The sequence below is a fragment of the Radiomyces spectabilis genome (assembly GCF_025331425.1).
Source record: "Radiomyces spectabilis strain NRRL 2753 chromosome Unknown BYT42scaffold_26, whole genome shotgun sequence".
Classification (NCBI taxonomy): Eukaryota; Fungi; Mucoromycota; class Mucoromycetes; order Mucorales; family Radiomycetaceae; genus Radiomyces; species Radiomyces spectabilis.
The window spans coordinates 1-15,162 of record NW_026251951.1 but is presented as its reverse complement, the minus strand read 5'-3'; the positions used below and the strand labels follow the sequence as shown (position 1 = coordinate 15,162).

At 41.0% G+C, this 15,162-nt stretch overlaps 5 protein-coding genes across 5 annotated transcripts; 2 read left to right on the top strand and 3 right to left on the bottom strand.

Annotated features, from left to right (window-relative positions):
• The first annotated feature begins 1,744 nt into the window (after window positions 1-1,744).
• On the top strand, window positions 1,745-4,592 carry BYT42DRAFT_591038 (glycoside hydrolase superfamily). Its single transcript, XM_051570518.1, has 3 exons — window positions 1,745-2,195; window positions 2,302-2,401; window positions 2,483-4,592. Exons 1-3 carry the CDS (start codon window positions 1,921-1,923, stop codon window positions 4,352-4,354), a joined length of 2,247 nt encoding a protein of 748 aa, XP_051418026.1. The 5' UTR covers window positions 1,745-1,920; the 3' UTR covers window positions 4,355-4,592.
• Window positions 4,593-4,641: 49 nt separating this feature from the next.
• Window positions 4,642-5,943, top strand: BYT42DRAFT_591036 (uncharacterized protein). The gene has a single exon (XM_051570517.1). It carries the CDS (start codon window positions 4,969-4,971, stop codon window positions 5,806-5,808), a length of 840 nt encoding a protein of 279 aa, XP_051418025.1. The 5' UTR covers window positions 4,642-4,968; the 3' UTR covers window positions 5,809-5,943.
• Window positions 5,944-6,877, bottom strand: BYT42DRAFT_591035 (uncharacterized protein). Its single transcript, XM_051570516.1, has 3 exons — window positions 6,689-6,877; window positions 6,535-6,626; window positions 5,944-6,470 (listed from the first exon to the last, which is right to left on the bottom strand). Exons 1-3 carry the CDS (start codon window positions 6,852-6,854, stop codon window positions 6,117-6,119), a joined length of 612 nt encoding a protein of 203 aa, XP_051418024.1. The 5' UTR covers window positions 6,855-6,877; the 3' UTR covers window positions 5,944-6,116.
• Window positions 6,878-11,767: 4,890 nt separating this feature from the next.
• BYT42DRAFT_506533 (uncharacterized protein) lies at window positions 11,768-12,607 on the bottom strand (the record flags this gene model as incomplete). Its single annotated transcript, XM_051565100.1, has 1 exon — window positions 11,768-12,607. A coding segment is annotated over one exon (840 nt), but the record flags the coding sequence as incomplete, so codon positions are not given.
• Window positions 12,608-12,737: 130 nt separating this feature from the next.
• BYT42DRAFT_630243 (uncharacterized protein) lies at window positions 12,738-14,152 on the bottom strand (the record flags this gene model as incomplete). The annotated part of the gene is made up of 2 exons (XM_051572443.1): window positions 12,738-13,608; window positions 14,138-14,152. The coding sequence occupies 2 exons, from the start codon at window positions 14,150-14,152 to the stop codon at window positions 13,024-13,026; spliced, it is 600 nt and encodes a 199-aa protein (XP_051418022.1). The 3' UTR covers window positions 12,738-13,023.
• Between the last annotated feature and the right edge of the window lie 1,010 nt (window positions 14,153-15,162).

Sequence of the window (15,162 nt, the reverse complement as noted above, 5' to 3'; positions counted from 1 at the left end):
TCACGTTGCGGAGTGCGGGATGAATTTTCTGGGCGATCTTGTGGTTGCTCATGCACAAGTTATTCCATCTGAAGGTGACGTTGAGGTCCTTCATTATAACATTTCCGGTTCTGTCACTCTTGGATTTTCAACTATTAGCGGATCCGATCACAGCGAACAAGAGCTTATCAGTGTTTAATACGATTTGAAGAAGGCCAACATTGCATGGGAAGCCTACCTAAAGGCTAAGCATGCAGCCTGGTACATCCCGGACGCCCCTTCTGCCACACCGGTTAACCGAAGTGTTCCGCATTGGTCCCAAAGGATCTGCCTTCCTTCCAGGTCAAGGGCGGACCTATTCGCGGCCCTAGCAAAAAGGTCCATGACTCTGTGAAGGCTCTTGTCGATGCTTGATTCCGCAGGAAGGCACTGTCCGATAGGGACATTATCTTCGCGTCTTGGGAGCTCTTCAGCAGTGCGAACGGTTTCCGATATTACCTGCTTAACCAACGAGATCCGGAATAAGATGGTCACCTTCCGTGCCTATTGCATGTAAGGGAGGCCATGGAAGCCGAATACCAGCAGAAGAGCGCGTTCGGCAGGTTGACCCAAGATTTGCGGGCGCCTTAACTTACTTTCTCACGCGTCGAGCCAGTCATTTTACACGCAACCGAAGGCATCAGCCATATTTCGTGTTCATATTGGCCGATTTCAACAAGGTTAGCAATCCTACAGCGCAATTGATGAAGGAAGTCGCTGTACCAGTCTTGCGATATGGCAACTGAGCAAATTTGAGAAGGAAACGGTTTTGCACTTGTGGATCAAGCCAATGGCAAAATGGAAGCTGTACTACAAAAATCATCGATCAGTTTGGTCAGAATGACCACGTTCCGATTCTACACAACAGCAAATAAAAAGCACATCTTGAGGAAGTGACTGTTCTCCTCCATCGTATCTGGCAACAGCCTTAACAAGCCGCCACTAAAGCACTATGTAAAAGTAGGACTGTTAGTCGCATCATATTCACTAGTATTATATGAAATTGCGATAGTTAATAAATAGCATGGAATGTAATAGCGTTTGACAGGCGGACAAAGTACCACCTTTGTCATGTAATTTCTCCAAGCACTTCACGACCACCCATTGCAGAATATCAACCATAGCAAATCGTTACAAAATAAAAATGAGTCGCTTTTAGATACTTTCATTTCCGTAATTACCGGTCCTAAATGGTTCGTCGCAAATGTCGACAGTAAAAAGTATAGAGCATTACAGATAATACCGTGCTGTGTCCGGCAGTCATGGATATAAAAAGGTACTCGTTCATAGAAAAGCTTGTCTACCACAGCACCCTCTGCTTGTGTGACCTTTGCCTTGATCATCTGGCAGTTTGTCCACTTGCATATCAGAAAAAGGTTGAACCGTTAATGTAACAGCGCGCGCGATCGTCAGCTGGTCAGGTCTTCTGGAAAACTCGGCCGACCTATATGATCACTACCATGGATTTAATTTTTTCGGCTATCTCACAAACGATCCTGCTGTGACAGAAATCGGAGACCAGAAACCGTAGTGTTTAACGGCATGATTGTGTCAGAGTGGTTGCACAAAGAACAACATGGTGGGGTTGACCATGCAAAAGTGTTGTTGTTCATACTTTCCGAGTTTCTTGACTTTCATTGCATCGTATAAAATTCTTGATTATTTTACGGATGGTGTTTCGCCCTTTTTTTTTCTTTTTATAAGGGGCACCGAATGTTCTTCCTTTTCGGAGACAGAGGGTTGCAATGGGCGATTGCCATATATGGAAAAGCGAGAAATCGCCATTGCATCACTTGACTATGAAATGAACTCACCATTCCTTTTTCTTCTCATTGGACTTAATTTTGCTTTATCGCATAATAACCATCTCTACTTTTTTGCTCCATAATTTTTTTTTTTGGCATGATGGATTTGGATGGTCCATGGTTTATTGAGCGAGCGACCAATAGAACCGTGCTATTTCGAGGTGTCAACGTGGGAGGCGGTGCGAAATTGCCGGTCGGCATTCCCTCCCATGTCAATGACGGATATTGGATCGACCACGATCGTAACATCAGTATGGTCGGTCGACCGTTTCCTATCGAAGAAGCCGACGATCATCTTCAACGACTGGTGGTTCTGGGCTTCAACTTGTTGCGTTTTCTTGTAACTTGGGAAGCTATTGAACATGAAGGTCCGTGCGTACTGTTTCCGTCACTCGATACATTCACATACGTTCCTTGACAAGGAAACTGAGTACACCCATGTTTATGCGGTCTTTTCTTTTGTTTCACATTTCCATAGAGGCATATACGACCAACAGTATCTGGAATACGTGATTCAGTTATTGGACAAGTGCAAAGCTTTCAATTTGAAAGTATACATCGATCCACACCAAGATGCTGTAAGTGTTAATTCAACGAGTGAAAAAAGATCGAATTATCGTAGTTCAAAGTGATTCATGGGACGGCATTTTCATCGTTAGTGGTCGCGACACTGTGGTGGATCTGGTCACCCAGGGTGGACACACTCGCTGGTCGGTTTGAACCCTCTCAATTTCCAGGTGACCAACGCTGCCATTGTGCATAATTTATATCCGGAGCCCGATCAATTCCCAAAAATGATATGGAATACCAATTATCAGCGGTTGGCAGCATCGACCATGTTTACGCTGTTTTTTGCGGGGAAAATCTATGCTCCCAAATGCCACGTGAACGGTGTGCATGTGCAAGATTATCTGCAATCCCACTATTTTCGCGCTATCGAAGCATTGACGAATCGAATTCACCAACATGGCGGTCTGGAAGATACAACGGTCCTTGGTTACGACACCATGAACGAACCTGGTCAAGGCTACGTGGGTTTGCTAGATATCCGGAATTTGAGAGACAACGATCTTGATTTCAAAAAAGGGCTGATGCCAACCGCGTTCCAGGGAATGGTTTTAGGCTCCGGGTATGCAACGCATGTTCAAAATTGGAAATTTACATGGTCAGGTCCCAAAAAGGTAGAAGACGTCTACGTTGATCCTCAGGGCACGTCCGCGTGGCTAAGTGAGCCGGAGTTGGAGGCAGCAGATCGCTCATTCGGTTGGACACGATCCGATGCCTGGTCACCCGGATGTATATGGGCGCTGCACGGTGTTTGGGATAAGGAGACACAAACCGTGCTTCAGCCCCATTATTTCAGCATGAATCCAGTGACCGGCGAGCCCGCCGATTACAGTCAACATTGGATTCAATTTCTGCAGTCGTATGCAAAGATGTTGCGCAGCATCCATCGCGAAGCCATTATTTTCGTGCAACCACCCACGTTAGAAACTCCACCCAAGATTCCGACATCCTTGCCGCGTTTAGTTTATGCCCCTCATTGGTATGACGGGTTGACCCTGGTAAAGAAGAAATGGTGCAGTTACAACGTTGACGTAATCAATCTCAGTCGAGGCAAATACGGTACTGGACCCATGCGATTTTTGAGAGCGCTTCGTTTAGGCGAAAAGGCCATTCGCCAGTGCTTTGTAGACCAGCTCGCTACGATTCAGCAAGAAGGGTGGGACAATGTGGGACCTTATCCCTGTATCCTAGGGGAAATAGGCATTCCTTACGATATGGAACCTGCAAAGTCCAATGCTTTACAGGTGCTGTGGGGCTGGATTTTATTTTGGTGCGTTTATTCTGAAACCGGACAAGCATCGGTGATCGGTACACCCGAAGCACCGCAAAACAAGGCCATGGATGCTAATTTGAACGCACTGGAAGCCAACCTGTTAAATTATACGCTCTGGCACTATGTTCCCGACAATGATCCTATTTGGGGCGATCGATGGGATGGCGAAGATCTCAGTATCTGGCAATCGGAGGGTCCACCCAGTTACGGCGGCAGTTCAAGAACATTGGTGGATGAAGTGAGCCACGGAAAATACAAAAAGAATCCAGATATTTCACCTTGGAATGACGAAAGTGACCTGGAGTCGGCCAGTGACGATCAGCCGACCGCCAGGTTAATCCCAGACACCAACGTGCGTGATGTGATTTCTTTACACAGGCCGCATCCATGGAAAGTGGCAGGTATCCCAGTGTCGATTCAGTTTATATCACCCACCAATCGTCATCATGCAGCGTATTTTTTCACTTATAAACGACGAGAAGATGAGCTGGTGAGCGGGCCCACAGAAATTTATGTGCCGACCTGCCATTTTGCGACTCCGGAATCAGACGATAAAAAGAAGACCAAAATCAGTCTCAGCCATGGTTACTGGGAGTGTAAAGTGATCAACGACCATTACTGGATACTTCTTTGGTGGGTGGACGATAAAGAAGCCGGCAGCCAGTTCGAGCTGAAGCTTGAATGTATTTAGTACCACGTGTGGATGTGCAATCAAAGCCTCAGCAACAGTGTGGGCCAATCATTGGCGCAAGTGTTGCAACACAGTAGTGATTTTCAGTCATTTTTACAATATCAAAAAGGTGTTCGTTTTTTTAAAGTTACGCTGGTGGAAAAAAAATTGTCCAATGTGGTGACCCCATTTTTTTTTGCCCATATTATTTACTTTTTTTTTCTTTTTTTCCCTCTTCTCCTTTTTTTTTCTCTACTCCATCTTCGCTCACTCTTCTTTCTTTTTTTCTTTCCACAAGCCAATAGGTCTTTTTTTTTGTTTTTCTTTATCGTCCAGTAGATATTGAGAAAACAGTGAAAAAAAGACTACAAAGGGAAAAGAAAAACAAGTTTTGATAAAGGAAGTCTTTACAAAAAGCGAAAAGAAAAAGCGAGCTACTCAAAAGCAACAACCAAGCAGACGTAACTTTCTGTTGCTTTAAGACTCGACCGCGCCTCATTACCAACAAGTACTACAAAACTTCGCACACCATTCCGCCGCAAGTTTTGCAAGCTTCTTATTCTGAAAAATCATCTCAAAATGAATCACACCCAATTCAATACCACCATGCCGTCCATTGCTCAACCAGCGATGCCATGCAACCAAACCACGTATCAAGGCAACGGTTTCCTGACAGCGACCTTGTCCGGTCGCCCTACTTCCATTCACGGGCCATGCCAGAAGATGCCACTACCGAATTTTATCCTCGTGTACCAGGAATTGCCACCATAATGTATCCCACTGCCTTAAACCATGTATCTCAATGTTCCCCACCTACTGACACTGCTTTCACGGATTTCCCCCTTTCGCATTCTTCTATTTATTCTCCTTCTCCTTCGTTATTTTCTTCCTCTTCCAACTCGCCTTCCCCTTCAACTTCGTCTTATTCTACTTTTCTTCCTCACCGTTCTTCTTACCCAGCATCTTCTGGCCCCGTTAATGTTTCCGAATTTTCTATTGTACCGCCTTCTGATCAGTCCTCGCCTGATCATCTTTTTTCCTCTTCTTCCAGCTCAGCTTTGTCCCGGTATCCAACTCGTCATCAACGCTTGGAACGACCTCACCCGTATGCTCATAGACCCGCTCGTTCTACTCGACGATTCTCGACCATTAAACCGACCCCACCCTGTTCATGGCAAGACCATAAGCAGCAGATTGATACTATTTCCGAAAACGATTACAACGAACCCTTGTCTTTGTTCGGCGCCATCCCCGAACCTGTTACTGACTATTCTTTAGCACCTCTGTTACCATCCTCTGGAGCGTCTTTTGTATTGAATGATGATGATGCCGTGTTTGAAGAAATTCAACAGTTTACCGATGCTCTCATCCCAGCTGCTCAAGATATTCCTTCACCACCACCATCACCATTGATAACCTATTCCGATGCCCAAGACGATGAAGATGTTTTTGAAGATTTCGCATTATTCCCATGATAATGTGTGAACACATCTTTTTCTTTTCTTTTTCTTTTTCTCTCTGTTATTTTCTATTTTCCTCTTGATTACTATTTTTTTTGCGTTTCTACCTTTGCGGGCTCGAATGTTTTTTTTTTTTTATATAATCTCATTACCTGATAAAAGCGAGTTTTTCTTTTTCTGTATTTGCAGTCTGTCCGACCACAGTTTTGTTGATTTAATCATTATTTTTGGTATCTATTTCCTTTTCTATCTCTTCCATTTCGGAACTCTGAAGATGATTAGCTGGCCATCTTCTGCAGGTTCCATTTGTCTATTTAGTTGCCTTACAAAGACGCTTTGATCCGGTCTACTCTATCGAGTAAAGCCTGGGATTTCTTGACACCTTCTTTACGCTCCATACGCGCCGTTTCCAGGTTACCACAAAGGAGACCATCCAACTCAAATAGCGTCTTCATTAATTGTTCACCCAAATATACGGCATAATCCTTCAATTTCTTGTGCTCTTTGGCATCTTCCTCGGATGTCTTTTGGAACGACTTGACACGATCCTCGTAGCGATTGATGTCCTTGGTAATGTCCGCCATATCGCTCTTGATTTTTTCCAGTTTCGCAAGAAGCGCCTTTTCCTCCGCTCCCATGGCTTGCTCCTGTGATGCCGCTGGTCGAGCATGCGCAGGCTTGTCAACGGGTGAATATGAGTCATTTCGGAATAAGCAACATAATCCTTACAAACTCCCTTACCTTTTCCGGACGGGGGGAACTTAGCATCATAATTTTCGACCGAGCACGTACACCATAGTTACTCAAGGTTAAGGCATCGTTTTTCATGACGGCTATTTCGCTTAAGTGAGTCGCCTGCAAAGCAAGTTTCAATCCAACTTCTTTGCCTGCTTACCTCCGTAGGCGAGCAATTTCATATGTTCTGGTGCAACGCCAGTTAATCGAGAACATTTCTCTTTTAATTCCTTGACCGTGACTTGCTGAATATCGTAATTGTATTCACTGAGATCCACATCAAAACGATGCTTGCCCCATTTCAAATGAACAATCGGTGGTGTCATAATAGGTACTGCTAAACCTGCGTTGAGCTGTGAGAGACGAATTTTTCTGCAGACTTCCTCCTTTGACCCGGCGACTTGCCGCCGCTGTCTCCACGGGCCAATCAAAAGCAAACAAAATGTTCCCGGATCATCAACTCCGGTGGCGTTGGCACGGCCCGGCTGTTCTAAAAATAAAAAAAATTGCCGGTCGAGACGTCTCGAACTGGACGTCTCGGCCATGAAAATTGGACGCCGTCCATGGACGATAATTTATTATGCACTGTATGTACACTACAGGATCGATCCAAATTACCCTGCTTGTTTCCGCATAAGTGGTGGGTCATCGTCAACGTCTCTGGTCAGTATCAGTTCGTTGGGCATGGAGCAATCTGAGACAAAAATCTTTCGGCAGTTGACCTTTGGAGAGAACCGGTCTGGAATTGATTTGGCAGTCTGATTGGATCCTTGGCATGTTTAACCCAGCATTGATATCCCTGTTCCAAACCTGGGACACATATCAGCTGATTGACATCAAACCATATAAAAAAGATTTCGTAATTACCAATTGATTCGAAATACCATTCTTCGATTTGCCTGTGGGCAAATTGAACTGGATAAATGATGCTCTTGTACGAACGTCCTAAGTGAAAGGTCAGACTACTGCTGTACAATACTGCCCACATCATCATTACTAGCAGATCTTCTCTCTGGGTTCTCAGATATATGGCCTAACACGCTTTTATCTTCACAAGACTTTTTTTGCTTCGCTTTCCGACCCAGGCCCTTCAAACGCAGGCAATTTTTTGCTAATAACATAATAAAAAGAAGTCAGGCTGTCAGTGAGTTGATTTCCAAAGAAAGTGTAAAACATTTGCCAGCCCTTGCAAACAGCAACTTGTTCGTCGCAAACTTCCACGGTAGTAGCATCGCATTGGCCACACACTTTGCTGGTTCGATACTCCTCCACACATATTACAGAGACTTTTGAGCGAGTATTTTCCGAAAGTGCTTATTCCTTATTTGTCAGTATAAGTTATAGGGGCGCTGGTAATCCGACATATCGCGGAAACCGGAGCGTTGCCTCTCAAAGAGCGGAGATCCGCATGATCAAGAGGAACAATTACGATAACCCACTATTGGGAAACATGTCGGTCAGGGCAGCCTGAAGGAACTGAGAACAAGACCAGCCTCTGCGCATCGCTCCAAATGGATTGATGAGCAGGTGAAGCGCAAGCTCACTTTGGCCAAGGTATATAATGGATAACATCGCGAAATGAGATTCATACTCATTATCATTTATCATTTTCCTACTAAGGTCCGGAATGGTGAAGCTGTCTGTCGTATTTCTACATCATTATACCATTCTGACTCCTATTCAAAAGCTACCACTCCATCATATCACTTCATCCATGATTAATTTAAATTTTCCGATCTACAAGAGAAAACGATTACCAACGACTCGTAATTATCACCTATCGCCCATATGTCAAATCAAACACGTCCTATCACTCTCATGTTCTGAATCCACTCATTCCAAAGCCATATGCCACACGTTGGCTGTGATCGCTCCCAGTACATCAGTTAATGGAAAACGGCACATCGGTCAATTGAAATCAATATGGGGTAGATGGGAAACGAAACAGGACACCTCAGCAAAGAAACAGAGCACCTTACCTCGGTGTCCTTTTTTTTCTTTAGTGAGCTGTCCCATTACTTTCTGAAATATATATGAGAGCTTATAGGATAAAAGAGACAATAAGAATCCTTTGAGACTATTGAATATCTTTATTTCTATTGATGCAGTTTGCCTATTTACACTTTTCTCATGAGTCAGAATCAATAGTTATCAGTGAGTGCTCAGTGCTTATAAGGTATATTGCAAGGACTCATGTGTTGTATAGATGGTAGAGGCTTGAGTACGGTGAGACTATTGTTCATTCTCGAAAGAGATGATCTCTTTAGTATCTGGTATTCAAAGATAATACTGTAACTAGTATCGGGATTTGAATGTACAAATAGAGTGTAACTACTCTAGTGTATCTTAACTGCTTAAACTGAGGTAATTCTTATGTAGTGGTATACTGTATGAACCCTATCTATATGACAGTACCGCTTCTTTATAAGGTGTATTGCTTCTTTTTTAAAGTGTACCGCTTCTTTTATAAGGTGTACCACTTCTTTTTTAAAGTGTACCGCTTCTTTTTTAAAGTGTACCGCTTCTTTTATAAGGTGTACCGCTTCTTTTTTAAAGTGTACCGCTTCTTTTTTAAAGTGTACCGCTTCTTTTATAAGGTGTACCGCTTCTTTTTTAAAGTGTACCGCTTCTTTTTCAAAGTGTACCGCTTCTTTTATAAGGTGTACCGCTTCTTTTTTAAAGTGTACCGCTTCTTTTTTAAAGTGTACCGCTTCTTTTTTAAAGTGTACCGCTTCTTTTCTAAGGTGTACCGCTTCTTTCATAAGATGTACCGCTTCTTTTTTAAAGTGTACCGCTTCTTTTATAAGGTGTACCGCTTCTTTTTTAAAGTGTACCGCTTCTTTTCTAAGGTGTACCGCTTCTTTTTCAAAGTGTACCGCTTCTTTTTCAAAGTGTACCGCTTCTTTTTCAAAGTGTACCGCTTCTTTTATAAGGTGTACCGCTTCTTTTTTAAAGTGTACCGCTTCTTTTTTAAAGTGTACCGCTTCTTTTTTAAAGTGTACCGCTTCTTTTCTAAGGTGTACCGCTTCTTTCATAAGATGTACCGCTTCTTTTTTAAAGTGTACCGCTTCTTTTATAAGGTGTACCGCTTCTTTTTTAAAGTGTACCGCTTCTTTTCTAAGGTGTACCGCTTCTTTTTCAAAGTGTACCGCTTCTTTTTCAAAGTGTACCGCTTCTTTTATAAGGTGTACCGCTTCTTTTTCAAAGTGTACCGCTTCTTTTTCAAAGTGTACCGCTTCTTTTTTAAAGTGTACCGCTTCTTTTTTAAAGTGTACCGCTTCTTTTTCAAAGTGTACCGCTTCTTTTTCAAAGTGTACCGCTTCTTTTCTAAGGTGTACCGCTTCTTTTTCAAAGTGTACCGCTTCTTTTTTAAAGTGTACCGCTTCTTTTATAAGGTGTACCGCTTCTTTTTTAAAGTGTACCGCTTCTTTTTTAAAGTGTACCGCTTCTTTTTTAAAGTGTACCGCTTCTTTTCTAAGGTGTACCGCTTCTTTTTCAAAGTGTACCGCTTCTTTTTCAAAGTGTACCGCTTCTTTTTCAAAGTGTACCGCTTCTTTTATAAGGTGTACCGCTTCTTTTTTAAAGTGTACCGCTTCTTTTTTAAAGTGTACCGCTTCTTTTTTAAAGTGTACCGCTTCTTTTCTAAGGTGTACCGCTTCTTTCATAAGATGTACCGCTTCTTTTTTAAAGTGTACCGCTTCTTTTCTAAGGTGTACCGCTTCTTTTTCAAAGTGTACCGCTTCTTTTTCAAAGTGTACCGCTTCTTTTTCAAAGTGTACCGCTTCTTTTATAAGGTGTACCGCTTCTTTTTTAAAGTGTACCGCTTCTTTTTTAAAGTGTACCGCTTCTTTTTTAAAGTGTACCGCTTCTTTTCTAAGGTGTACCGCTTCTTTCATAAGATGTACCGCTTCTTTTTTAAAGTGTACCGCTTCTTTTATAAGGTGTACCGCTTCTTTTTTAAAGTGTACCGCTTCTTTTCTAAGGTGTACCGCTTCTTTTTTAAAGTGTACCGCTTCTTTTTTAAAGTGTACCGCTTCTTTTTTAAAGTGTACCGCTTCTTTTCTAAGGTGTACCGCTTCTTTCATAAGATGTACCGCTTCTTTTTTAAAGTGTACCGCTTCTTTTCTAAGGTGTACCGCTTCTTTTTCAAAGTGTACCGCTTCTTTTTCAAAGTGTACCGCTTCTTTTTCAAAGTGTACCGCTTCTTTTATAAGGTGTACCGCTTCTTTTTTAAAGTGTACCGCTTCTTTTCTAAGGTGTACCGCTTCTTTTTTAAAGTGTACCGCTTCTTTTTTAAAGTGTACCGCTTCTTTTCTAAGGTGTACCGCTTCTTTTTCAAAGTGTACCGCTTCTTTTCTAAGGTGTACCGCTTCTTTTTCAAAGTGTACCGCTTCTTTTTTAAAGTGTACCGCTTCTTTTTTAAAGTGTACCGCTTCTTTTTTAAAGTGTACCGCTTCTTTTTTAAAGTGTACCGCTTCTTTTCTAAGGTGTACCGCTTCTTTTTCAAAGTGTACCACTTCTTTTTTAAAGTGTACCGCTTCTTTTTTAAAGTGTACCGCTTCTTTATAAGGTGTATTGCTTCTTTTTTAAAGTGTACCGCTTCTTTTATAAGGTGTACCACTTCTTTTTTAAAGTGTACCGCTTCTTTTTTAAAGTGTACCGCTTCTTTTATAAGGTGTACCGCTTCTTTTTTAAAGTGTACCGCTTCTTTTTCAAAGTGTACCGCTTCTTTTATAAGGTGTACCGCTTCTTTTTTAAAGTGTACCGCTTCTTTTTTAAAGTGTACCGCTTCTTTTTTAAAGTGTACCGCTTCTTTTCTAAGGTGTACCGCTTCTTTCATAAGATGTACCGCTTCTTTTTTAAAGTGTACCGCTTCTTTTATAAGGTGTACCGCTTCTTTTTTAAAGTGTACCGCTTCTTTTCTAAGGTGTACCGCTTCTTTTTCAAAGTGTACCGCTTCTTTTTCAAAGTGTACCACTTCTTTTTCAAAGTGTACCGCTTCTTTTATAAGGTGTACCGCTTCTTTTTTAAAGTGTACCGCTTCTTTTTTAAAGTGTACCGCTTCTTTTTTAAAGTGTACCGCTTCTTTTCTAAGGTGTACCGCTTCTTTCATAAGATGTACCGCTTCTTTTTTAAAGTGTACCGCTTCTTTTATAAGGTGTACCGCTTCTTTTTTAAAGTGTACCGCTTCTTTTCTAAGGTGTACCGCTTCTTTTTCAAAGTGTACCGCTTCTTTTTCAAAGTGTACCGCTTCTTTTATAAGGTGTACCGCTTCTTTTTCAAAGTGTACCGCTTCTTTTTCAAAGTGTACCGCTTCTTTTTTAAAGTGTACCGCTTCTTTTTTAAAGTGTACCGCTTCTTTTTCAAAGTGTACCGCTTCTTTTTCAAAGTGTACCGCTTCTTTTCTAAGGTGTACCGCTTCTTTTTCAAAGTGTACCGCTTCTTTTTTAAAGTGTACCGCTTCTTTTTTAAAGTGTACCGCTTCTTTTTTAAAGTGTACTGCTTCTTTTTTAAAGTGTACCGCTTCTTTTCTAAGGTGTACCGCTTCTTTTTCAAAGTGTACCGCTTCTTTTTCAAAGTGTACCGCTTCTTTTTTAAAGTGTACCGCTTCTTTTTTAAAGTGTACCGCTTCTTTTTTAAAGTGTACTGCTTCTTTTCTAAGGTGTACCGCTTCTTTTTTAAAGTGTACCGCTTCTTTTCTAAGGTGTACCGCTTCTTTTTCAAAGTGTACCGCTTCTTTTCTAAGGTGTACCGCTTCTTTTCTAAGGTGTACCGCTTCTTTTTCAAAGTGTACCGCTTCTTTTTCAAAGTGTACCGCTTCTTTTTCAAAGTGTACCGCTTCTTTTATAAGGTGTACCGCTTCTTTTTTAAAGTGTACCGCTTCTTTTTTAAAGTGTACCGCTTCTTTTTTAAAGTGTACCGCTTCTTTTCTAAGGTGTACCGCTTCTTTTATAAGGTGTACCGCTTCTTTTTTAAAGTGTACCGCTTCTTTTTCAAAGTGTACCGCTTCTTTTTTAAAGTGTACCGCTTCTTTTTTAAAGTGTACCGCTTCTTTTCTAAGGTGTACCGCTTCTTTCATAAGATGTACCGCTTCTTTTTTAAAGTGTACCGCTTCTTTTATAAGGTGTACCGCTTCTTTTTTAAAGTGTACCGCTTCTTTTCTAAGGTGTACCGCTTCTTTTTCAAAGTGTACCGCTTCTTTTTCAAAGTGTACCACTTCTTTTTCAAAGTGTACCGCTTCTTTTATAAGGTGTACCGCTTCTTTTTTAAAGTGTACCGCTTCTTTTTTAAAGTGTACCGCTTCTTTTTTAAAGTGTACCGCTTCTTTTCTAAGGTGTACCGCTTCTTTCATAAGATGTACCGCTTCTTTTTTAAAGTGTACCGCTTCTTTTATAAGGTGTACCGCTTCTTTTTTAAAGTGTACCGCTTCTTTTCTAAGGTGTACCGCTTCTTTTTCAAAGTGTACCGCTTCTTTTTCAAAGTGTACCGCTTCTTTTATAAGGTGTACCGCTTCTTTTTCAAAGTGTACCGCTTCTTTTTCAAAGTGTACCGCTTCTTTTTTAAAGTGTACCGCTTCTTTTTTAAAGTGTACCGCTTCTTTTTCAAAGTGTACCGCTTCTTTTTCAAAGTGTACCGCTTCTTTTCTAAGGTGTACCGCTTCTTTTTCAAAGTGTACCGCTTCTTTTTTAAAGTGTACCGCTTCTTTTTTAAAGTGTACCGCTTCTTTTTTAAAGTGTACTGCTTCTTTTTTAAAGTGTACCGCTTCTTTTCTAAGGTGTACCGCTTCTTTTTCAAAGTGTACCGCTTCTTTTTCAAAGTGTACCGCTTCTTTTTTAAAGTGTACCGCTTCTTTTTTAAAGTGTACCGCTTCTTTTTTAAAGTGTACTGCTTCTTTTCTAAGGTGTACCGCTTCTTTTTTAAAGTGTACCGCTTCTTTTCTAAGGTGTACCGCTTCTTTTTCAAAGTGTACCGCTTCTTTTCTAAGGTGTACCGCTTCTTTTCTAAGGTGTACCGCTTCTTTTTCAAAGTGTACCGCTTCTTTTTCAAAGTGTACCGCTTCTTTTTCAAAGTGTACCGCTTCTTTTATAAGGTGTACCGCTTCTTTTTTAAAGTGTACCGCTTCTTTTTTAAAGTGTACCGCTTCTTTTTTAAAGTGTACCGCTTCTTTTCTAAGGTGTACCGCTTCTTTTATAAGGTGTACCGCTTCTTTTTTAAAGTGTACCGCTTCTTTTTCAAAGTGTACCGCTTCTTTTTTAAAGTGTACCGCTTCTTTTTTAAAGTGTACCGCTTCTTTTCTAAGGTGTACCGCTTCTTTCATAAGATGTACCGCTTCTTTTTTAAAGTGTACCGCTTCTTTTCTAAGGTGTACCGCTTCTTTCATAAGATGTACCGCTTCGTTTATAAGGTGTACCGCTTCTTTTATAAGGACTGTTATCCATATTTGCTCTTTTGTGTGACATCTATTCTATTTTTTTTTAATTATTTCATATATCCAAAATTATTTTACATATCTTTAATGAGGAACAGCCACTATCCTCAGAATGTATCATGAATGTTGATGACCTCACAACATTATGATACCACATCCATAGACAAGTAGCAACATTACGTTTATGCTACCCATATAGGATAGCTCTACTGACTTCTTTTTTAGTTTATAATACAACTAACAGTTTAATAATACAATAATATATTATTTTTAAATTTTTAAATTTTAATTCTTCTGACATTTTATAATATTATGATGATAGTGATAATTCCTCAATATATTTTATTTATTAAAATCTTTTATTTCTTATCATTTATTATTAAATTTAACTTAGCTATTTTTTTTTATGATTTTTTTTAAAATTTACTCTATTTTTTTAACCCTTCTAAATTAACTAGTCTTAGATATCTGTCAAGATGTACTGCTTCTTTTATAAAGTGTATCACTTCTTTTATAAGGTGTTCTATAAAGTGTACCTGTTGTATAGATAGGGTTCATATACCACTACATAAGAATTACCTCGGTTTAAGCAGATAAGAGACACTAGAGTAGTTACACACTATTTGTACATTCAAATCCCGATACTAGTTATTATCTTTGAATACCAGATACTAAAGAGGTCATCTCTTTCGAGAATAAACAACAGTCTCACCGTACTCAACGTCTCTATCCATCTATATCACATTTTTTACGGTGAATACTACCAACATGAACCCCTCCAACGAGAATTCGACTGAGATGCACGCATACAAGGACGTGCCAATGACAGATGCATCGGATGCATCCACCGATCAGGGTTCCCTATGGCCCAGTCAACTTGGGCATCCAAGCATGTTTCTCCGACTGCCGCGCTCAAACGCCGTCTAGAGGATTGCCAAAAGGAACTGGAGGAGTTACTTATTCAGTTGGGTACTCAGCAACATCCTGCAGACAAAGCAGGCGCTGTTAGAGACGAGGCCACAAACTCTTGGCAGAGAGAGACTCTCTCCGTCAACTCCTGGCCGGTTATGACGTTCCGGATATAAGGAATCCGCTCCAGTCCTCTGCTTGGGAGAGTAAGATTGGGGATTCTTATCCTATGAAGGGTATCAAGGGCCCTAAAATTACTGCTAGGGACATTCCTTTGTTCCAATGGCGTGGTTGTC

What these genes read in the sequence shown, in the direction of transcription:
- BYT42DRAFT_591038 (XM_051570518.1), top strand. Translation starts at nt 1,921, where the DNA reads ATGATGGATTTGGATGGTCCATGGTTTATTGAGCGAGCGACCAATAGA. An exon ending in GCTATTGAACATGAAGGTCC is followed by an intron (nt 2,196 to 2,301) that starts GTGCGTACTGTT and finishes ACATTTCCATAG; the next exon opens with AGGCATATACGACCAACAGT. An exon ending in TCGATCCACACCAAGATGCT is followed by an intron (nt 2,402 to 2,482) that starts GTAAGTGTTAAT and finishes TTTCATCGTTAG; the next exon opens with TGGTCGCGACACTGTGGTGG.
- BYT42DRAFT_591036 (XM_051570517.1), top strand. Translation starts at nt 4,969, where the DNA reads ATGCAACCAAACCACGTATCAAGGCAACGGTTTCCTGACAGCGACCTT.
- BYT42DRAFT_591035 (XM_051570516.1), bottom strand. Translation starts at nt 6,854, where the DNA reads ATGACACCACCGATTGTTCATTTGAAATGGGGCAAGCATCGTTTTGAT. An exon ending in GAAATTGCTCGCCTACGGAG is followed by an intron (nt 6,627 to 6,688) that starts GTAAGCAGGCAA and finishes TAAGCGAAATAG; the next exon opens with CCGTCATGAAAAACGATGCC. An exon ending in GTTCCCCCCGTCCGGAAAAG is followed by an intron (nt 6,471 to 6,534) that starts GTAAGGGAGTTT and finishes CCCGTTGACAAG; the next exon opens with CCTGCGCATGCTCGACCAGC.